Source organism: Babylonia areolata, chromosome 13, assembly GCF_041734735.1.
Source record: "Babylonia areolata isolate BAREFJ2019XMU chromosome 13, ASM4173473v1, whole genome shotgun sequence".
In the NCBI taxonomy this organism is placed as follows: Eukaryota; Metazoa; Mollusca; class Gastropoda; order Neogastropoda; family Buccinidae; genus Babylonia; species Babylonia areolata.
In genome coordinates, this window is record NC_134888.1 from 17574541 (window position 1) to 17600367 (window position 25827).

The following is a 25827-nucleotide window of genomic DNA, read 5'->3' on the forward strand; positions in this document are numbered from 1 at the left end:
ATGAACTTTTGTTTCAGTCCATCAAACACAAGGACAATAACTCTAAACGTTTATTTGATCGCAGACGATTGTTTACAACACGGCCGCAACGCTTCAGAAAATCGTTCATGCACTTTGTACTTCTTCATATTTCACTGATATAATATATCAAAAAGTGTGCAGCTAGATAAAGGTGTAGCTACTTGTTGCTCTTGCGAAAGAAAGCAATGCGTCACGATGAATATCGAAGGTGAAGAGCAGACGAACCCCGCTGAATCAGACGGCTTCGAATGTGTAGGAGGCGGGGCTTCCGCCTTCTCAATATTTCCATCCAGGCCTTCAAGAGGTAGGCGGTGGATATCGACAGACGACATGGTGACCGACACACCGAGTCAGTCTCGTCAGTTCTGGTAAGAAAAATCAAACCTTTGTTAATGACTAGGCTTTAGCCTTTAACAGTTTTATAACGAATGGACTGAACAGTACTGCTGTTCACAACAACTTTCAGTCCTCAGTTGGTTTATCTAATCTTTCCCACCTTGGTGATTTATCTAATCATACAGCATTATACTATTGTGTTTACTTCATTTGAAGTAGGGTGTCACATTTGTGCATACACTTAGATGAGGGATTCGCCCCAGTTACAAATGTATTTGAAGGAAAAGAAAGGTCAGAGGAATTTCCATGCATCCAGAGAATTGGAACTTGTGTAAGTCCTGAAATTTCAAAAAATAAATATGTACAGCTCACATTGTTAGGTCAGTATGAATATGAATGATTTAGCTCTTTTTTTTTCCTTTTTTTTTTTTTTTTTTTTCTTCTTTTGCCTTGGGGGATGTGGTGAGTGTAGATAAGTAACTAAGTTGTAATGACATGTCACCATCATAAACATGTTTAAAAAACTGAATACTCATTTTGATTTTTTTTTTTTTTTTTTTTAAGTAATCTGTGGACAACAGTAACAGAAGCATGATCTAGTGTGATTAACAACTTGATTTTTTCCACACCTGCAGAAATTGGAGTAATTGTTTTGCTTATATGATGAGTCTTCTGTTCTCTGCTGCAGGAACTTGACGTAGTGTTGACTGCAGTATTTCTAACATTTCTGTAGTTTATCTATTTAGCTACACACATATCCAACAGTTAAGATCTATCTCTGTTATCAAGGTTGTTTCAGGTTTAGCAGATGATGTTTAAATACCTCACCCCTGTTACATTTGTCGTTTGTCTGATTTGTCTTTCCATTGCTCTCTTCAGGTAGCCTTTTTCCTGACCCTCTGCCATTCCTGTCATACTTCTACTTTTATTCATAGTAAAGTTTTGCCGTAAAGAAAAAATCATTTCTGTCAGTACCTATAAAATCGGACAACTTAGCTTCATGTTTTAATCTTGTGCAGGTCAGCCTTGGGCATGCGCGCTCCTTCCCCCATGGCTTCACCTTCCAGTAGATTAACGGATGCCAACCGTGTTCCAAACCCAATGCGGCGCATTGACCCCGCTTTTCTGTCTCCTGGAGATGGTGTGCAGCAGCAAAGCATTCACTTGTCGTCACGCTTGCCTCGCCGAGTGTGGATCATCCTGGCCAAATGTCTTGGCATCAAGCTGAGAGAGAATGACAAACCCATCATCTCTACAGCCCTCCACATGTTGACTATCACTGCCGCGTTGAGTTTTGCTCTCCCAGGAATGTGGTACACTATCTTTGACATCCACAGCGAATACTCCAAGACGACTGTACTACTAGGTACAGTGCAGATTATTATTGGGCTGGCCTGGACCTGTTTGGGAGTGTATGCCCACAATCTTTCAGGGCGCCTTTTCTTCAACAAGAATTTTGTGGAGTGTGTACGTGTGCATTCTAAGACATTCTTGAAAATCAGTACGACATGGCTGACGATTTTTCTTGGGACAGGAATAATGGTGGTGAATTGCTATGTGGCATCATCTACCTTTTTTGATGATACTTGCGGCAACATCCAGATTGAGATATTGGTGTGTCAAGTGTTTTTTGTTGGCAGAGTGAGCTACGCTGTGCTGACACTTCTCTGGAACTTCATTGTCATCTATGTTGTCTTCTCAGTCTGCCGGACACATACAGTTGGTGAGAATTTCCTATACCATACAGTGAAAATATTTACCCAGTCTGTTCTCTCGCTGTGGGTTTCTGACTCTCTCATTCACTCACTCTCTTAATCTCTCTCTGTCTCTTTCTTTTTTTCTCCCTGTTTCTCTCTTGCTCTATCTCTCTTTCTTTTGATCTCTGTCTCTCTGTCCACACACACACACACACACACACACACACACACACACACACACACACACACACACACACACATATATATATATTGTATGTGTGATTTAGTCTTTCACAAGTGTCTAGCAAATGTTGTGCAGCAGTGCAGAAAATATGAGCATCAAGTGTGCCACTTAGGATAATTCTGAAAAAGAAAATACTTGACACTAAATATATGTTTGAATGGTAAACCTGTCAGATTTTTCATTGTTCTCAGATCGAATAAGATGATACTAATATTGACAGTTTCAGTTTCAGTTTCTCTTTTTAGTAGCTCAAGGAGGCGTCACTGCGTTCGGACAAATCCATATACGCTACACCACATCTGCCAAGCAGATGCCTGACCAGCAGCGGAACCCAACGCGCTTAGTCAGGCCTTGAGAAAAAAAAAAAAAAAGTGAATAAATGATAGATAAGCTTACACAAATTAATAAATAATAACTATAATGTAAAAATAAATAAAAAAAGGGGGTAAAACATGAAGACACACATTCACATATACACCCACACATGCATAACAGATATGCACCGAACATGCAGTTTCGCAGATATGAAAGCACAGTCAAATACATATAAACGTACATGAGCTCCAACACACACACACACATCACACACGTTACCCTGCACCTCCTCTACCCCCCTCCTCCACACACTTCTAGTCTACGTATCACAGCTTCCACGGCACACACACACATACATACACACACACACACACACACACACACACACACACACACACACACACACACACAGAGATGAACACTTACTTGTACAAGCGCACACACATATGCCCATATCTCCACACACATATGTACAAAGATAGATATATATATATATATATATATATATATATATATATATATATATATATATATATATATATATATATATATATATGCTCCAATATCCTGTTGCTCCCACAGTGTAGGCATGCATACACTCACATACCTCATCCTCTACCCCACCTCCCCCCGCACCCCCACCTCCCCCTCACACACACACACACACACACACACACACACACACACACGCACGTGCACAGAACTCTACTGACACTTGTGTACACTTACACTCTCGTGCATGCACAAACGCACTCAAAAATACAGACCCACACATGCACACAAACACACACATACACACACGCACAGAGGCTGATTGGCCGCAAGAGGGATGGGAAAAGATCTCTGATGCCAAGAAAGTGGCGTCTAGTGTGTTGCTCAGTCTATTGTATTTGGAAAAGCCCACAGAGACTCTGTTCCGTTTTGAAGAAATTTGCGCAATGTTGGTTTGGAAATGATGCCGATATTTGTTTGATTAGCAAAGCATCGTGCTCTACCTTTCATGTTAGACTTACGGCCACTCCCTCTCTCTGCTTTTATTTCTTTGAGGCGATCAATGGTGTGATGGCCTTGTACCTGTTCTTTTTGATATTCTTTGACTTTTCTGAGGATTTCCGATTTTCCTAGATGTAGGCCGCTCGTTGGTGTTGCGTTACCAGCAAGTCTGTCAGCTAGCTCATTTCCCTTAACACCTGCATGTCCCGGGCAGTATGACCATGTGAGTTTTTTAATCTGAAAGTTGCGCATTGCCTTATGCCACTCTGGGCTTCCCATTCCGTTTTCAATTTTCTGTATGAGGTTCATCGAGTCGGTTAGAATCATGGCATGTTGGTTTCCGGGCGTATGGATGGACGATAGCCACTGGAGGGCATGTGTCACAGCTTCAACTTCCATCGTTAGGCTGGAGGTTGTGACTTTGTAGGCAGCATTCTCTTCCCTGTTTTTCCATTTTGTTTCGCAGTGAATATTGACAGTACAAGCAAATCAAAAACAAAAAAACAGAAAAGGGGGGAAATCTGAATACGCGGCTTGTTGTCATTGAATCTTTGTTGTTGTTTTTGCTAGCCATAAAATGTGACATAATAAGCTGCAAATTTACTGTGCAGCGTGCTCTCCCTGTGAACAGCAGTCTGACTTTCACACAGAGAAATTTGTGTTGACAAAAAAACAAAACAATACAATACAATGCAATACAGTACAAAACAATACCATGCATTACAATACAATATAAGAACACAATTACAAAGCAATAGAATATGATTTTATGCAACACAGTACAATGCAACACAACAGAACACAACGCTACACAATGCAATACAATACAATACAATATGATATGAAAAATATAATGCAAAGCAATGCAGCACAACTCAACACAACACAACACAACAGAATAGAATACAGTACAGTAATAATGCTTGTATTACAATACAACATAATAACACAATAAGAATGCAATACAACACAACACAACACAGTACAATACGCTGCAATAACAATAACAGTGCAATGCAATACAATACAATACAATAATTATACAAAGCTCTGTTCCACTTCCAGGAATCCGTCAGCTGATGCGAGAACTGGATACAGATGCCAGGTGGTACGAGGACTTCTGTCTAAAGCAGTACCACATTCAGAGAGGGGGCGTAGGAGAAACTCTCAACAATTTGGAAGGTTGGCACTCTCTCCCTGTCTCTGCCTGCCTTTGTGTCTGATGCCCATTTATTCACACACACACACACACACATGCGCACACACACGCGCACGCACACACACACACACACACACACACACACACACACACACACATGTGCACACATGCACACACACACATACACACACACACACACACACACACACACACACACACACACACACACACATGCACACGCATGCACACACACACACACACACACCCTTTGTGTCTGATGCACATCTATTCACACAAACATACGCACTCACGCCCGCATGCACGCACATACATACACTCTCTCTCTCTCTCTCTCTAGCTCTCTTGCTCTCACACACACTCTCTCTCTAGCTCTCTTGCTCTCACACACTCACTTACATTATATGTGACGAACAGGCACATTATGCCTCACTCAGCAAACTTAAGCATTCATGCACACAAACACACAACACACGCACGCACACACAAACACAAGCGCACACACACACACACACACACACACACACACACAGCACAACAACTCTTTTTGTTGCCAGATTCGTGGTACCTTTGGGAAGACTCGGGAAACAGGGGACGAGAGGACGACGCCAATCAGCAACATGGCGTTTTTCTCCGATCGGTGAACGCCAGCTGCCATTCCAACTTCCGCACACTTTCCACATCCCTACAATCTCTGCGCTATCGCCGCCGAAGCTCCAACCTCTCTGCCACCCTGGAGGATGGGGGAGGGGAGGAGACAGGAAATGGGGGTGGAAGTGGAGGTAGATAAATGTTTTATTCAGATTAAGGCTTAGGCCCCCCCCACCCACCCACCCCCACCCCCCGCACCCCTCCATACTGAAAGGGGCTTACATGAATAACATGTAACTGAAACTAAAACTGACAAAGGAAACAGTTATTAAACATTAGTTCTGCACACACACACACACATACACACACACACACACACACACACATGCTCACACACACACACACACACACACACACACACACACACACACACACACACACACACACACACAAATTGAAAGACTGCAGTGTGCCTAGCCTCTTGTTTGCTTCATTAACTCAGATTTTTCTTTTATTTGTTGTTGGGACAAACTTAGCTTGAAACCACAAGGTTCTGTATAATACTTTGAGTGAATAAGTTTCACTCATAAAATCATGTTAAGTTTGGCAACAAAACAGAGCATCATCTCTGTCTTCTTTACCTACATTGCACAAGCAATATATTAGTTTCTTCTCCATTTACATTACCATATCTAAAGTAATGACAAGCAATATCAGAGTCACCAAATCCAAGCTTACTAGCACTCTTTCAGGGAGCTCTGTGACAGAATTTATAGGCATTGGATTTTTAATCTAGTGTTCACCAGTGATCAGTGTTCATGGCCCTGTTTCAACATGGTGTTGTGTCCTTGGGAAAAGCACTATTCTCTGATTTTCCTTTCTCCACTCGGGTAAGAATGGGCACCTGACTTCGGTTGGGGAAGGTTAGAGATCATGCTAAGAAAGAGTGCTAGACACAGTGATACATAAAAGGCTATGGGACCTTTAACCTATAACCTTTTTAACTCTTTCTGTATCTGTTCATTGGAGGTGGAGGTACCGAAAGGGGGAGAGAGGTCAAGGATCGCCATGCCAAGCCCAGACTGAGCATCCAGGAGGAGGAAGAGGAGGGCTGCGAGTGTGACGGTGGGGATGAACATGAGGAAGAGGTGTGTGTCTATGTATCTGTGTCTGTGTCTGTGCATCTATGTGTGCTTGTGTCTGTGGCTCTGTGTCTGTGGCTGTCACCACACTGTGTCCTGCTAATAATTCGGTCATGTTCTGTCGTCTGCTAACATCTGTACAGCTGGCATCACTCACTAATAGTCGCATCTTGGCCACTCTCTTGATTGCTCCTTTTATTTTCTATCAAATCGTCCTATAAATGTTCATCACTGTCTTTTTCGAATTTACACTTCAATTCTTTCTGAGCATCAGCTAAAGAAAGAAATCTTGGATGATTTAGTTCGTCACGATCGCATATCTAGAGCACGGCGTCAGTCCGACATTTTGTTGAGTGAGCGAGGAGTGAAGTCAGGCAAACACTGGGACAGTGACCCAACCAAAACATTCAAATAAAGGACTGCTTCATGACGTAGATGGGGTTTCTAGCTATGAATAGAATCTGGAAAGATTCCCCAGGCTAAAGCTACCACTATTTTTGTCAACGAAGTGAATGCAAACCAGGGAAAAGTCAGAATATTTCGATGATGAATTATCTCGTCATTGTGGCAGCGAAGCATACATGCTTGCCATGATGAGTTATCTCGTCATATAGGCAGCCTAGGGGTTAAGATAGAACAGACATTGCTGGTGAAATTGAGAATGAAATTTGTAGAGCTTTGAAACTGAGACAGAGATTAGAGCTGGTGAAGTGGAATAGAATGAATTGTTTGTGAAATTGATGCAGAGTGAACAGATGGTGAGAAATGGGACCACAGACTGAAGAAATGTTACTCTTTTTTTCTCACATCATTTCTATGTATTTGATGGAGTCAGCAAACATTTGTTTGTTGTTATGTTTTATCTTGTGCATCTGATAGTATTTGCATGTTTGTCAGTTCAGGTGTTTTTTTATTGTGTTATTTTTGTTCCAGTATCTCCAGTCTGAGGAAGGTGGCGACAAAAACAATGTGAAGTCCTTGCTGACCAACGAGGATTTGCTCTTCACCTACTGGAAGTTTATTGTACGTAGCCTTCTATTCTTAGTATGGGTTTATTATCATGATCATGATTATTATTATTATTCAGATCTTTTGAAGATGATTTTTTTTGTTTGTTTGTTTGTTTGTTTTTTGTTTGTTTGTTTATGTTCATGATCTGTTATTTGATTCTCTCTGTCTGTCTGTCTGTCTCTCTCTCTCTTTGTGTATGGTTGACAGATAAGCTCCCTCACCCTCCATCCCCCACTCTGATCTGTAGTGCGGTGTGTGTTGTGTGTGTTGTTTCTTTCATTTTGTTCATTTTTTCCCATACATTTTACTAACACAATGCTTGTACCTGTATGCTCTGTGTGTGTGTGTGTGTGTGTGTGTTGTTGTTGTTTCTTTCTTTCGTTTTTTTGGGGTGGGGGGGGGGGCTTTTGTTGTTGTTTTTTTGTTGTTGTTTGTTTGTTTGTTTTTTTGTTTTTGTTTTTTTTTGTTTGTTTTTTTAATTTTTGTTTTTTTTCTTCCCTGTTATGTATCTCTACTAACACCATGCTTTCATGCTTTCATTTTATTTAGTATTGTGTAGTGTAGACCCTGTTCAGGGCAGGGACTGGATGTAAAAAAGCACACCAGTGCTTATCTGTTATCCTCGAAATAAAGAGAGAAAAAAAAAGAAAGAATTTGTCTTGTCTCTCTCTCTCTCTCTCTCTCTCTCTCTCTCTCTCTCTCTCTCTCTCTCTCTGTTAATGTATTATTCTTTGAGTGTATGTGTGTGGTATGTGTCAGCGTTAATATATCATACTGTGTGTGTGTGTGTGTGTGCGTGTGTGTGTGTTCACATCTCCATTGCAAGTTTCCATTGTTTTCATTCTGTTTTATTTCAGTGAGACTGAACATACTGTCATCGCATTAGTGATATTGATATATATTTTTTTTTACTTCAGTGATATTGATAGTTCTGAAACTTTCTGTTGTTATTGTACTGTTTTATTTCAGCGATATTGATCATACTTTCTTCACTTTAAATGATATTGATCATACTGTCTTCACTTCAGCAATATTGATCATATTGTTCACTTCAGCAATATCAATCGCATTGTCTTCACTTCAGTGATATTGATCATACTATCTTAAGCAATATTGATCATATTGTTTAGTTCACCGATATTGATTGTACTGTCTTCACTTCAGTGATATTGATCATACTGTGATCATTTCAGTGACATTGATTGTACTGTCTTCACTTTAAGTGATATTGATTGTACTGTCTTCACTTCAGTTATATTGATTGTGCTGTCTTCACTTCAGTGGTATTGATCATACTGTCTTCATTTCAGTAATATTGATTGTACTGTCTTCACTTCAGTTATATTGATTGTACTGTCTTCACTTCAGTCATATTGATCGTGCTTTCCTCATTTCAGTGATATTGATCATACTGTCTTCATTTCAGTCATATTGATCATACTCTCTTCATTTCACTGATATTGATCATGTTGTCTTAATTTCAGGGATGCATACTGGTTCACATTAGCAACATTGATCATGTTGTTTTCATTTCTGTGATATTAATTGAATTGTTTCCCTTCAGCGATATTGATCATACTGTTTCACTTCAGTGATATTGATCCTACTGTTCTTAGACTTTCTGTTGTTTCCACACTTTCACTTCAGTGATATTGATTGTTCTGTTCCACTTTAGGGACATTGGTAGTTCTGAATTTTTCTGTTGTTTTTATACTGTTTCACTTTAGTGATATTGATCATACTGTTTCACTTTAGTCATATTGAAAGTTTTGACATTATCTATAGTTTCCCTCCGTTTCCTTTTTTGTAATTTTCAACATACTGTTTCACTTCAGAGATATTGATAGTTCTGTGACGGGCGCAATAGCCGAGTGGTTAAAGCGTTGGACTGTCAATCTGAGGGTCCCGGGTTCGAATCACGGTGACGGCGCCTGGTGGGTAAAGGGTGGAGATTTTTACGATCTCCCAGGTCAACATAATGTGCAGACCTGCTAGTGCTTGAACCCCCCTTCGCGTGTATATGCAAGCAGAAGATCAAATACGCACATTAAAGATCCTGTAATCCATGTCAGCGTTCAGTGGGTTATGGAAATAAGAACATACCCAGCATGCACACCCCCGAAAACGGAGTATGGCTGCCTACATGGCGGGGTAAAAACGGTCATACACGTAAAAGCCCACCCGTGTGCATACGAGTGAACGCAGAAGAAGAGAAGAAGAAGATAGTTCTGAAATTTTCTTTTTATTTTCATGATGTTTCACTGTGTTGACAGTTATTGCTCTGAATGGCAACATAAGCGTTGTCCTGTGGTGAAATTCTGTCAATAATTCTAATAAGTACATGAATATATAAGCATGCACTCAAGGCCTGACCAAGCATGATGGGTTATGCTGCTGATGAGGCATTGCCTAGCAGATGTGGTGTAGGGTATATGGATTTGTCCAGAAGCAGTGACACATTCCCCACACCACTTTCGTCCCTTCACACCTCTACCCGTTCTTCCCTGGTGCGGATTTGTCTGAATGCAGCGACGCCTCTTTGAGAAGCTGAAAACGAAACAGAAACAGTTCTGATAATATACGTCATTTACTCACACCACTCACTCCCTTTTGTCCACGCTCCCCGCCCCACCCCCACCCATCATCCTCTGTGCGTGGAGGACTGTGGCAGAATCGGTAAGGTGTTGGACTTTTGATCCAGTGCTCATGGTTTGATCCCTAGCTCTTTCAGCCTGGTGTTGTGTCCTTGAGAAAGGCACTTCACTCCAATTTTCCTCATTCCATCCAGGTGTAAATGGGTACCTGACTTGGTTGGGGAAGGCTAAAATAGCTGAAGGAGGAGGACTGGGCCCCCACCCTCCTATGCGGAGCCTCTGGACACAGCGTACATGAATTCACTGACCCAATATCCGTAAAAGGCCATGGAACGTTTAACATTTAAAGTTAAGACAGTATCATCAATGTCACTGAAATGAGGACTGTATGATCAATATTACTTAAGTGAAGACAATATGATCAATATCACGAAGTAAGCAATACAATCAATATTGCTTAAGTGAAGACAGTATGATCAATATCACTGGAGTGAAGACAGTACAATCATTATCGCTGAAGTGAACAATACAATCAGTATTGCTCAGTGAAGACAGTATGATCAATATCACTTAAATGAAGACAGTATGTGAAGACAGTATGATCAATATCACTGAAGTGAAGACAGTATGATCAATATCACTGAAATGAAGACAGTATGTGAAGACAGTATGATCAATATCACTGAAGTGAAGACAGTATGATCAGTATCACTGAAGTGAAGACAGTATGTGAAGGCAGTATGATCAATATCACTGAAGTGAAGACAGTATGATCAATATCACTGAAGTCGTTCGACCTTTAACCTCCTCCTCCAGAGACGGCTGTCTGTGACGTCGCGGTACCTGCAGCGGTGGCTGGCCAGCTGGATTGTCTTTGTCGTCATGTGGGACGGCTACTTCATTATCTTCTGGACCAGCCATGCAGCCACGCTCACTGACATCCTGCAGTTCATAGTGCCCCTCATCATTCTGCTGCTGGTGTGCTCAGCCTATGCTGAGGTCAATGCTGAAGGACAGAGGCTTCTGAAGGTGCAGTTTTGGGGGCGTTTTTTTTGGTTGGGTTGGGGGTTTTTTTCATGAGGGGGTAGGGGTGGGTTTGTGGTGTGGTGCTATCGTTTTGTGTGTGTTTGATGGTGTCTGTGTGTGTGTGATGTGTTGTGGTGTCTGTGTGTGTGTGTGTGGTGTATTGTGTTGTGGTGTGTGGGGGAGGGTCTAGGGGGCATGTGTGTGTGTGTGTGATTGTGCATTGTGTTGTAGTGTGTGTGTGTGCAATATGTTGCAGTGTGTGTGTGTGTGTGTGTGTGTGTGTGTGTGTGTGTGTGTGTTTTCTATTCCTGTATGGATTATGGCTGACTGACAGCTTATTGTAAAGTGCCTTGAGATGTTTGAAAGTGTTATGTATTATGATAATGATAATCATTATCATTATCAAACTTATTGTGATTATCATTATTGTTATTACTATTATTGTTGTCATTATTCTTAGTAGTATTAGTATTATTAATATCATAATCATTCTTATTCTCATTCATACATTCATCTGATCATTCTTTCCAGACAATCTGCCCATATGATGAGAGACTGCCAGTTGTCTACTATTTCAACCAGTATCCACTCACTGTTGGGGTAAGTCTTCTGTTTGTTGACTGTGGGTTAGATAATTGTCCTCCAGGTACATTTGTATATGTCTCTCTTCTCAGTCTCTCTCTCTCTCTCTCTCTCTCTGTCTCTCTCTCTCTCTCTCTGTCTCTCTCTCTCTCTCTTGTCTCTCTCTCTCTGTCTCTGTTTCACTCTTATCAACAGACACTCTCCTCATATCTGATGTGTGCGGGTGGGTGTATTTGTGTTCGTCTTATACCTGAACTCACTTGATATGGCCAGTTTTCTCCTCTTCTTGGCCCTCCCCCGGGGACCCCTGCGCTCACCACCACAGCCCTTACTGAGGTTTAGTGGGTTGTGGGGGAAGGTGTGTGTGTGTGTGTGTGTGTGAATTCTTCATCATGCGTGTGTGTGTGTGTGTGTGTTGCAGGTGTTCAGTATCCCGGTGACCTACAACACCATGGTAACGGCCATCCTGGCTTTCTCTGTTGCCTTTGCCTCCAGGATGATCCTGGATGAAATCAGAAACTGATCAGTCAGCCACTGGATGATTCCAGAAACTGATCCATCAACCACAAGATGAAATTAGAAACTGATCCATCAACCACAAGATGAAATTAGAAACTGATCCATCAAACCTCTGGATGATATCAGAAAACTGATTTGTCAGTTACTTACCTACACACTTATTCCTCTTTGTGCCAGCAAGAGCATAGGGCGCCAACAAATCTTTTCCAGTCATCTCAATGTGAGGTGTCCGTTGAATTTGTTCCGGATCTTGCCTGCTGTTTTCATCTCTTCTTCCACAGTTCTTCTCCATGTGCCTGGTGGTCTGCCTCTTTCTTTCCCCTGCTTGTGCCCGTCTGAGGTCCACGTAAGGATGTCTGATTTTATTCATCCTCAGCATGTGACCCAGCCACATGCAACATCTCTGGTTGATTTGTCAGTAACTGGATAAGATAGCCTCCAGGATGATACTGGATGAAATCAGAAACTGATCAGTTAATGAAGTGGATAGTATCAGTCATGGACCAGCTACTTCTCGTTTGGGAGTGGTGGTGTTTGGCATCTCTTGGTGAGGTTTGTATAACATTTCAGACAGGCCCGTTCCAGGTAGTACCCTGGACACGTCAGTTGTCTGCTTTCAGCCCTTGGTTAATGTGATTTCTTTCTGGGCTTTTTTTTTTTTTTTTTTTTTGTATTTTAGTGTCATTGTTCAGTGAGAGAACACTCACCCACATGCATATATGCATGCACACACACACACACACACACACACACTCACACTCACACTCACACACACACACACATACACACACACAATTATGCACATGCACACACATACACACAATCATGCACATGCACACACACACACACACACACACACACACACACAAAGTACTCAAGAAGTGTATATTGTCTTCAGAATGTAATCAGTTTTATCCTCTTTATGGCATATCAGCATTTAGGAAAATTATCTCATTAGTTTACAGATTAAAATTCAGTGCATTTAAAACTAAATATGTTAACTCACTCCGGACGAAGGGCCCTAATCTGTTAACAACTTTTTCAGACGATTGAGTAGATCGGGGCTTTAGATAGTTTTGAATTTTTGGAGTGGCACCTAATTTGCCTGGTGACATTATAAGCTAAAAATATCGTAACTGACCTTTCCAATCTCCACTGCGACCAATAAATGCAGAGTGAGTTGCTGTGCTCGCGAGCAGGAGAGTTATTTTCGCAGTGACTGGTTCACATGAACAGCGTATGTCAACAATAGCATCTGACCCAGTTTCTTTTCAGTCACAAAGCAGACAACAGAATAAGACAAAGCAGCCCTATTGGGGCTATGTAACATTCTGAATTTAATCTGTTCCAAACTCTGTGTGCTTTCCTGGATTTGTTTTCAATTCCTCAGTGTGTGCTAATTTCAAACAAAAGCTATGGATACTTTCATCATCTCACTGTATGACAGCATAAAAAGGAAGGAAGTGTATATTTTGTCCCCACTTAACACATTATGTTAATGATCAGTTTGGAAATTTTCAGTTCATAGATTCTAATGTTTGTCTTTTGGCTGTTTATTTAGTCAGGGGAGCTAACTGGCAGTACCAAGTGAGTTAACGCATTGTAGTGTACTGTGGGGGAAAAAAAAAACTTTCAAATACACATATGCTTTGTGAATGTGAGCCTTTTATACCCATAGTTCTGGAAAGATCGTTTGAAAATGTTAATAATTTCTTCTTATTGTAAATAAAAAATAATTTCAAAAATCAGAAATTTGCTTCACAGTCCTGTTGGACATTCGCTTTGATTTTTTTTTTTTTTTTTTTTTTTTTTTTTTCAAAGTTTGCCCCTTACATTGTAATCAGTTTTCGCTCCTTCATGGATTTTTCCTTCATGTAAATATCACACTATGTAGTATGTGAATGAATAATAAAACCAAATAACACTAACACATATGCTTGATGCACATAATTATGGTACATGTATATGTATGTTGCACAACTAGTGCCTTTGTCATCACCTTTAATGCACTCAGAAAAAATAACAATCTTAGATAAGTGAATATGTTTTAATAAAAAGGTTTCTCAATGAACAGGAAAATATAAATACATTTATATATGTCAGTCATTTCATGATTTGAGTGTTGTCATTGTCAGACAGGAAACGTCTTTGTTCCTGATTTATTTCAATAGCGACTGATAAGAAGCTACTGTGCGTGATCGATATCACATCTCTCATGACACATTTTGATTGTTTACTATCATGCACATGCTTTACTTCATAGATTTTGCTGTTATCATTTGATATGTTGTTATTTATTATTATTATTTTATCGTTATTTTCATTACTACTTTTTTTTTTTATATCATAATTATTATTTATTTATTTATTTATGTACGCTTATCTTTTTTTTCTTTTTTTTTTTTTTTTTTTTTCCCAAGGCCTGACTAAGCGCGTTGGGTTACGCTGCTGGTCAGGCATCTGTTTGGCAGATGTGGTGTAGCGTATATGGATTTGTCCGAACGCAGTGACGCCTCCTTGAGCTACTGAAACTGAAACTGAAACTATGCTGTTAAGTGTGAGTGTTGTCACATGAGATTGATGGCACAGAATATTGCTGCTTTGTCATGATTGTTGTATTGCCCTGTCTCTCAGTCTCTCTCTGTCAGTCTCTCTCTCTCTGTCAGTCTCTCTCTCTCTCTCTCTCTCTCTCTCTCTCTCTCTCTCTCTGTTGTCTTCCAGATGACAAGTACACACCCATTCTTATTTATTGTCTGTGATGCCCTCTGGCATGTAGGGCATCAACAGTAGAGATGCAGTTTCCATAACATAGATTTTTTTATGGGATGAGGTTGTTAGCCCTGTGGCTGTACCCCCAGCCCAGAGGATCGGTGGATGGTGCTTTGTCTGACCTCTACTCTTCAATCTGCCTGGCTTGGTGGCCCTACCAGTAGCATAAGCTCCCACCAGTTTAGCTGTAGGGGTTGCTGAGGCATGCAAGGTCCCAACTCCACCCCCACCATGGCAAGGTGGGCACCTGTTTACGGGTTGTTGAAGACACACACCCATTCACACAAGTAAACCCCTTAGCATTCACATTTTTCACAGAGAAACTCTTCATAGTGTTCGGCTGTGAATGCAAGAGGATTAAACATAACCTTGGGCTTTCTCCACAGCTGCATGTTTCCAGTGCAATAGAGCTTGTAGCAAAATATACAAAAAGAAAGCTTGTCATTTTGAATGATAAGTGTACAGGTATTTCAGACATCGAAAGTGTGGAGGTAACTCAGAAATCTAACACATCTCCATAGGAGTGGATAGCTGTTAAAGCTGAGGTGTTTTTTTTCTTGCTATGATGGTGTGATCAAGCTTGTGTGAAAAGATTCTAGAAAGGACAGTTATCTTTGTGAACAAAAAAGAATTGTAAATCAACTTATACATTGACTAGAGAGACTGGTTAATGAATTGAAGTTTTACTTCTTTTTCTCTTTTTTTTTTAACTGGTTGATAAAATTAAGTTTTTCTCCAGGCCTTTTCATACAATGAAAGACTAGTAAGATGAACATATCTGGATCTGAAGGATAATCATGAAATCCCCCCATAGCCTCCACCCCACCCCCAAACACACACACTCACGCACACACACACACACACACACACACACACACTCACTCACACACACACACTCACACACACACACACACACACACACACACACACACACACTCACTCACTCACTCACTCACTCACACACACACACACACACACACACACACACACACACACACACACGATCTTTCTGTGATGCTTTTAGTGTCATGTTCACATAATATGATTATAAAAAAAGAACAGCTGAACATTAGCCCCCATGCCTGCCTCTGCACATCGTATGCATTTCACATTTTGCCACAAATTTACACTGCCATGTGCCTGTTGCACATATTTTTATACATTCCAATTAATCATTGAGATTTTTTAAATTATTTTTCAGTTCATAAGAAAAGAACCCCAAATTGTGTACCATACTCTCCAGACCATCTGTGAATGGATTGTGTCCCTTCAACTGTGTTGTGTTGAAGGGAAAAATTCAGGGATGTTTAATTGTTTGTACTGATTGAAGTGCCCTTGTCAACCCAGACTGGGCTGTCCCCAGTGGTCACAAATAATCCAATGATGTCAGCTGTCCCAGTATCGTCATATTTTGTAATGACTGTCCAAATAATTCAGTAATGTCAGCTGTTCTAGTTTCACCGTATTTTGTAATGACTGTTTGAATAATCTAGTGATGTCAGCTGTCCCAGTATCGTCATATTTTGTAATGACTATCCAAATAATTCAGTAATGTCAGCTATTCCAGTTTCACCGTATTTTGTAATGACTGTCTGAATAATCCAGTGAAGTCAGCTGTCCCAATTTCATTGTATTTTTTTAACGACTAACAAATAATCCAGTTATACCCGCTGTCCCAAGTTTTTCATGTTTTGCTTCGACTGTCCGCAGTTTGTTCTTTTTTCATGTGGACATGAAAATTGTTCCGATGACTTCATTTTCAGCTAGCTAGGGTCACCTGCGTAATTGTTGTACTTTGAGTGGATACGAAGTGGTTTGGCCTTATGGTTTACATCGGTAGAATTTAGGTAGTTTTGGCTTATCCAATACTTTCTAGACTCACTCTAGACTGACTTGCAAAGCAGATCGAAACAAATTCATGAATAAATACTGTGCAAGGACTTTGCAAAAGATAAAAAAAAATTTGCAAGGCCTGTGTTGGAATGGATTTTGGTATAGTTCCAGTTAATTTTGAACCCAAGTTTATGGAAGAAGAGTTTTAAAAAAGCACAAAAAAAAACAAGCTGCTGAAATGTCAACAACACAGATTAAAGTTTTGAACATGAATGTGGAAACTGAATGTTTGCCAACTCTTGTCATGTCTGAAGAAAGCACATGTTGCACAGACAACGATTTGACTGTTGCAGTTTGAAAACGATGACTGTGATGGGCCTGAAATTTGAATCACAGAACATCCTTCATTTCCTACAGCGAGCAGTCCTGGAATTTGGCTTTGAGCACAATTGTTGTGACGTCATCATTAACCTCTTTCTGTTTCCTTTCCAGAGAGCCAAGCCCAATATGGCAACACATTGTGTTGCACCAGGCTCATAGTTTGAATCAATACAATGTGCAGATATATTCAGTTGAGTGCATGGTTCTGTAATTACTTACCTACTTGCCAGGTTTTAAGAGCATGATGCAATTTCACTCCATGCCCCCTATAAGGTGCTTGGTAATTTCGTGATGTGCATGTTGCTCTGTGCATGGGTAGGGATAGTGAGTCACACTTTGACTTTTCTTGCAGGGTTAGTGTTCTGTTTATGTTATGTAGGTAAAGGTTATTTGTATGCTGTGCAGGTAAACATTCTATGTGTGCTGTGTAGGTAAACACTGTATGTATGCTTTGTAGCTAAACACTGTATGTTTGTTGTGTAGGTAGACATTGTATGTGTTCTGTGTAGCAAAATGTTTGCTCTGCAGGCAAACACTGTATGTATGCTGTGTAAATAAACAATGTGTATTTGTTGTATCGATAAGCACTGTGTGTTTTCTATGTAATAAACATTGTATTCGGTGTGGGATAACATTTTATGTATGCTGAAAAGTTAAACACTGTATGTATGCTGTGTAGGTCAATAATATATGTATGTTGAGTTGGTAAACATTGGGTGTATGCTATGTAGGCAACGTCTCCTTTACCACAGACTAAAAGAATTTCTGAAATGCCTGGAATATACCAAAATAACATGATACAAACAGCGTATCACCTCAAATACCATAATTGATTTAACACACTAAAAAAAATATGTTAAGATATTTGTTTTTATTTTTTAGTGTATGTTTCACATGTGTCTTGAAGGCCTTGCCTCTCTTGTTCATTAGTAAATCAAGCGCAGCAAGCTCAACACAAGATGTACGAAAAGCAGCTTAAACTTGAACCTGAATCAACCAAAAACTTCATAAAAGTCATGACATGTCTACTTTTCCTTCAGATGTTTTTGGGTTTGTTTTGTTTTAATTTAGAAAGCATGTTATCAAATTTCATTGATATTTTATCTGCGTGTCATTCAATTAATGTCAATTTTCTTGCTTGTCCTCGTGTTCGGAGCATGTGTCCAGGTTTTGAACTGAATTAGTGTGTTTGTGTACCAGTGTGTTATATTGTGTCATTTGTACAGGTGCGTTTATATACAACACAAAGCATACAGGCAATGCACATAACTCGTGTTAAAAACATCTCACAGGACATGATAATCATTTTATGGTTACCCCACATTTCCACATTCACCCACATTAGTATGCACATGTATATACCAAAACTTGCAACAACCCCAATTTCTTTATACAAAAAAATGTGGATAGTCCAGTCGTTACTGCATTTCTGTGAGGATATACATTTCTCGCAACATGTCACAACATCAGCAATTGCATCCTGAGTGGTACATTCCTCTACATATTTTCTGTGGTGTGCAGTTTGGTTCAGGTTTGTTGGCCATTATTGGTTGCCTGCCTTATGTCTGAATGCAATTCAACTTGTGCCAATCCTTTCATGAATTCTTTCAATTATTTATTCTTGTAAAAATTTCTTGGCTATGCAGATTTATTTGACTGACAAAGTGAATGAATGGTGCAATGAATTTTGTTTTGCTTGTTTGTATATAAAAAAAATAAACCATTATTTAATTATGATTTATTTTGGCATTGTGATAATGTTGGGTTTTTTCTTCTTTTTTATGTGTGTGTGTGGGGGGGGGGGGGGATGGGAGCAAATGTTCCAGTGATACATTTTGAAATTGTTCTTTATTTGTATTTGTGTTGCACACACACACACACACACACACACACACACACACACACACACACACACACACTTTTTTTATGATAATAAACTGATGCTGTAATCTTTTGCGTAATTGTTTCCCTTTGATATTGTTCCTCTTCATTTATTTAGTGAAGGATTGATAATGATTCCAAAGTTCTTGATAATTGCTGGACATAACGTATAATCAATATTGGTGTAAAGGCATTATCATGTGTATGTTTTTCCTTCATGTATTTTGTATAACGTAGTCAGATTTAAGAAATAGTGGTGGAAGCTTGAAATGCAGACATTTTGCGTTGTTTTGCTTTGAGATTGCTCTTCTCATTCATTTAAAGAACATAACTCTGCATGTTTTCTTATCTCGTGTATTCCAGTATGTTTTGTATATTCTGATCATTCCTGTGCTTTTTCTGAAATAATGTGTTGGTGAAAAACAAAATAATAGTTCAACTACTTTACTAATAGAATGATGCCATGGTGATACCATATACTTTTCTCTTATAATGATGTTTTTGTGAAAAACAAAATATTCACCTATGTTTCTTGAATAATCAAGTTTTGATGACAAACAACATATTTGCTTATTTTTCTTATATAAGGTGTAAATCAGAACATTCACCCTACTTTTCTTAAATGAAAATGTAATGATGAAAAACTAAATATTCACCAATTTTTCTTTTTGACAATGTCATGCTAAAAAAACAAAATATTTGCATACTCTTTATATATATGATATGAACTTTTGGTGAAAAACAAGAATCACCTGCATTTCTATTACAATGCTGCAATTGTGAAAAACAATTCAAATATTTATATTGTGATGTAATAGTTAAAACAGAATATTTGCATATTTTTCTAATGGAATGATGTGATGTTTAAAAATGAAATATTCACCTGCTTTTCTTATATGACAGTGCCATGCTGAAAAACAAAGTATTCACCCACTTATATAAAGATATAATTGTTAAAAACAATATATTCAACAACTCTTCATAAATGACAATGTTGTGGTGAAAAACCAAATAATCGCCTACTCTTCTCATATGACAATTTCATGGTGAAAACAAAATATTCACATAATTTTCTTATAATATAATGATATCACGGTGAAAAACGAGTTATTCATCTACTTTTCCTACATGGTGATATAATGGTATTAACATGATATTGTTTCATTGTAAAATGACAGACTTACTATGATGGTGAACTGTTAGAAATGCTCATGTGTTGTGATATGTTGGTGCTGAGTGCAGCTGGTAACATCCAGCACAGTTTGTACTTCTGCAGGATTTGTCATGCATGAAATTCATTGTTAGATGTGTTAGTAATTGACAGATGACTGATGCCATTATGTTGGTGTGGGTTTTGTTTTCTTCTTCAATCTTTTAATTTAAGTATGAAAAGCCAATGCTTTTGATCAAACTTATTACAGATGGGTATCACCCAAATCTTGAAATCAAAGGAAAGATTGTTTGTTAGTCATCCAGGAACAAACAGTTAAACCCAGCACTATATCCAGGAACAAACAGGAAAACCCAGCACTATTTCCAGGAACAAAAACAACAAAGCTCAGCACTATACCCAGCAACACACAACAAAGCTCAACACGAAACCCAGGAACAAACACAATAGAGCTCAGCACTATATCCAGGAACTCGCAACAAAGCTCAACACTATACACAGGAAAAGCACAAGAAGCTCAGCACTATACCCAGGTACAAACACAACAAAGCTCATCACTATACACAGGAACAAACACAACAAAGCTCAGCACTATACCCAGGAACAATCAAGCTCAGCACTATATCCAGGAACAAACACAACAAAGCACAGCACTATACCCAGGAACAAACAAACCAACCTCAGCACTATACCCTGGAACAAAAAAACAAAGCTCAGCACTATACACAGGAAAAGCACAACAAAGCTCAGCACTATACCCAGGAACAAACAACAAACCTCAGCACTATACCCAGTAACAAACAAACAAACCTCGGCACTATGCCCAGAAACAAACAAACCTCAGCACTATACCCTGGAACAAAAAAACAAAGCTCAGCACTATACACAGGAAAAGCACAACAAAGCTCAGCACTATACCTAGGAACAAACAATCAAGCTCAGCACTATATCCAGGAACAAACACAACAAAGCTCAGCACTATACCCAGGAACAAACAAACAAAGCTCAGCACTGTACCCAGGAACAAAAAAACAAAGCTCAGCACTATACCCAGGAACAAACACAACAAAGCTCAACACTACACCCAGCAACACACAACAAAGCTCAACACTATACCCAGCAACACACAACAAAGCTCAACACTATACCCAGCAACACGCAACAAAGCTCAACACTATACCCAGGAACAAACAATCAAGCTCAGTACTATATCGAGGAACAAACAACAAAGCTCAGCACTACACCCAGGAACAAACAACAAAGCTCAACATTATACCCAGGAACACTCAACAAAGCTCAGCACTATACCCAGGAACAAACAACAAAGATCAGCACTACACCCAGGAACAAACAACAAAGCTCAACATTATACCCAGGAACACTCAACAAAGCTCAACACTATACCCAGCAACACGCAACAAAGCTCAACACTATACCCAGGAACAAACAATCAAGCTCAGTACTATATCGAGGAACAAACAACAAAGCTCAGCACTACACCCAGGAACAAACAACAAAGCTCAACATTATACCCAGGAACACTCGACAAAGCTCAGCACTATACCCAGGAACAAACAACAAAGATCAGCACTACACCCAGGAACAAACAACAAAGCTCAACATTATACCCAGGAACACTCAACAAAGCTCAGCACTATACCCAGGAACAAACAACAAAGATCAGCACTATACCCATGAATACACAACAAAGCTCAGCACTACACCCAGGAATACACAACAAAGCTCAGCACTATACCTAGGAATACACAACAAAGCACAGCACTATACCCAGGAATACACAACAAAGCTCAGCACTATACCTAGGAAAACACAACAAAGCTCAGCACTACACCCAGGAATACACAACAAAGCTCAGCACTATACCCAGGAATACACAACAAAGCACAGCACTATACCTAGGAAAACACAACAAAGCTCAGCACTACACCCAGGAACAAACAACAAAGCTCAGCACTACACCCAGGAATACACAACAAAGCACAGCACTATACCTAGGAATACACAACAAAGCTCAGCACTGCACCCAGGAACACTCAACAAAGATCAGCACTATACCCAGGAACAAACAACAAAGATCAGCACTATACCCAACAAAGCACAGCACTATACCTAGGAAAACACAACAAAGCTCAGCACTACACCCAGGAACAAACAATCAAGCTCAGCACTATATCCAGGAAAAGCACAACAAAGCTCAGCACTACACCCAGGAATACACAACAAAGCTCAGCACTTCACCCAGCAACACACAACAAAGCTCAACACTATACCCAGGAACACAACAAAGCTCAACACTATACCCAGCAACACAACAAAGCTCAACACTATACCCAGGAACAAACAAACAAGCTCAGCACTATATCCAGGAACAAACAACAAACCTCAGCACTATAACCAGGAAAAGCACAACAAAACTCAGCACTATACCCAGGGATAAGCACGACAAAGTTCAGCACTATACCCAGGGATAAACACAACAAAGTTCAGCACTATACCCAGGGATAAACACAACAAAGTTCAGCACTATACCCAGGGATAAACACAACAAAGTTCAGCACTATACCCAGGAACACACAACAAAGCTCAGCACTATACCCAGGAACACACAACAAAGCTCAACACTATACCCAGAAACAAACAATCAAGCTCAGCACTATATCCAGGAACAAATCAACAAAGCTCAACATTATACCCAGGAACACTCAACAAAGCTCAGCACTATATCCAGGAACAAACAACAAAGATCAGCACTATGCCCATGAATACACAACAAAGCACAGCACTATACCTAGGAAAACACAACAAAGCTCAGCACTATACCTAGGAATACACAACAAAGCTCAGCACTATACCTAGGAAAACACAACAAAGCTCATCACTATACACAGGAACAAACACCACAAAGCTCAGCACTATACCCAGGAACAAACAACAAACCTCAGCACTATACCCAGTAACAAACAAACAAACCTCAGCACTATACCCAGAAACAAACAAACCTCAGCACTATACCCTGGAACAAAAAAACAAAGCTCAGCACTATACACAGGAAAAGCACAACAAAGCTCAGCACTATACCTAGGAACAAACAATCAAGCTCAGCACTATATCCAGGAACAAACACAACAAAGCTCAGCACTATACCCAGGAACAAACAAACAAAGCTCAGCACTGTACCCAGGAACAAAAAAACAAAGCTCAGCACTATATCCAGGAACAAACACAACAAAGCTCAACACTACACCCAGCAACACACAACAAAGCTCAACACTATACCCAGCAACACACATCAAAGCTCAACACTATACCCAGCAACACGCAACAAAGCTCAACACTATACCCAGGAACAAACAATCAAGCTCAGTACTATATCGAGGAACAAACAACAAAGCTCAGCACTACACCCAGGAACAAACAACAAAGCTCAACATTATACCCAGGAACACTCAACAAAGCTCAGCACTATACCCAGGAACAAACAACAAAGATCAGCACTACACCCAGGAACAAACAACAAAGCTCAACATTATACCCAGGAACACTCAACAAAGCTCAACACTATACCCAGCAACACGCAACAAAGCTCAACACTATACCCAGGAACAAACAATCAAGCTCAGTACTATATCGAGGAACAAACAACAAAGCTCAGCACTACACCCAGGAACAAACAATAAAGCTCAACATTATACCCAGGAACACTCGACAAAGCTCAGCACTATACCCAGGAACAAACAACAAAGATCAGCACTACACCCAGGAACAAACAACAAAGCTCAACATTATACCCAGGAACACTCAACAAAGCTCAGCACTATACCCAGGAACAAACAACAAAGATCAGCACTACACCCATGAATACACAACAAAGCTCAGCACTACACCCAGGAATACACAACAAAGCTCAGCACTATACCTAGGAATACACAACAAAGCACAGCACTATACCCAGGAATACACAACAAAGCTCAGCACTATACCTAGGAAAACACAACAAAGCTCAGCACTACACCCAGGAATACACAACAAAGCTCAGCACTATACCCAGGAATACACAACAAAGCACAGCACTATACCTAGGAAAACACAACAAAGCTCAGCACTACACCCAGGAATACACAACAAAGCACAGCACTATACCTAGGAATACACAACAAAGCATAGCACTATACCCAGGAATACACAACAAAGCTCAGCACTACACCCAGAAACACTCAACAAAGATCAGCACTATACCCAGGAACAAACAACAAAGATCAGCACTATACCCAACAAAGCACAGCACTATACCTAGGAAAACACAACAAAGCTCAGCACTACACCCAGGGACAAACACAACAAAGCTCAGCACTACACCCAGGAACAAACAATCAAGCTCAACACTATATCCAGGAAAAGCACAACAAAGCTCAGCACTACACCCAGGAATACACAACAAAGCTCAGCACTTCACCCAGCAACACACAACAAAGTTCAACACTATACCCAGGAACACAACAAAGCTCAACACTATACCCAGCAACACAACAAAGCTCAACACTATACCCAGGAACAAACAAACAAGCTCAGCACTATACCCAGGAACAAACAACAAACCTCAGCACTATAACCAGGAAAAGCACAACAAAACTCAGCACTATACCCAGGGATAAGCACGACAAAGTTCAGCACTATACCCAGGGATAAACACAACAAAGTTCAGCACTATACCCAGGGATAAACACAACAAAGTTCAGCACTATACCCAGGGATAAACACAACAAAGCTCAGCACTATACCCAGGAACACACAACAAAGCTCAACACTATACCCAGAAACAAACAATCAAGCTCAGCACTATATCCAGGAACAAATTAACAAAGCTCAACATTATACCCAGGAACACTCAACAAAGCTCAGCACTATATCCAGGAACAAACAACAAAGATCAGCACTATGCCCATGAATACACAACAAAGCACAGCACTATACCTAGGAAAACACAACAAAGCTCAGCACTATACCTAGGAATACACAACAAAGCTCAGCACTATACCTAGGAAAACACAACAAAGCTCATCACTATACACAGGAACAAACACCACAAAGCTCAGCACTATACCCAGGAACAATCAAGCTCAGCACTATATCCAGGAACAAACACAACAAAGCACAGCACTATACCCAGGAACAAACAAACAAACCTCAGCACTATACCCTGGAACAAAAAAAACAAAGCTCAGCACTATACACAGGAAAAGCACAACAAAGCTCAGCACTATACCCAGGAACAAACAACAAACCTCAGCACTATACCCAGTAACAAACAAACAAACCTCAGCACTATACCCAGAAACAAACAAACCTCAGCACTATACCCTGGAACAAAAAAACAAAGCTCAGCACTATACACAGGAAAAGCACAACAAAGCTCAGCACTATACCTAGGAACAAACAATCAAGCTCAGCACTATATCCAGGAACAAACACAACAAAGCTCAGCACTATACCCAGGAACAAACAAACAAAGCTCAGCACTGTACC

At 40.0% G+C, this 25827-nt stretch overlaps 1 protein-coding gene across 1 annotated transcript; it reads left to right on the forward strand.

The window, feature by feature from the left end:
* The first annotated feature begins 103 nt into the window (after positions 1-103).
* Positions 104-12876, forward strand: LOC143288860 (uncharacterized). The gene is made up of 9 exons (XM_076597512.1): positions 104-389; positions 1377-2080; positions 4672-4788; positions 5341-5565; positions 6404-6522; positions 7450-7539; positions 10938-11150; positions 11679-11747; positions 12151-12876. The coding sequence occupies exons 1-9, from the start codon at positions 217-219 to the stop codon at positions 12250-12252; spliced, it is 1812 nt and encodes a 603-aa protein (XP_076453627.1). The 5' UTR covers positions 104-216; the 3' UTR covers positions 12253-12876.
* Positions 12877-25827: the final 12951 nt, after the last annotated feature.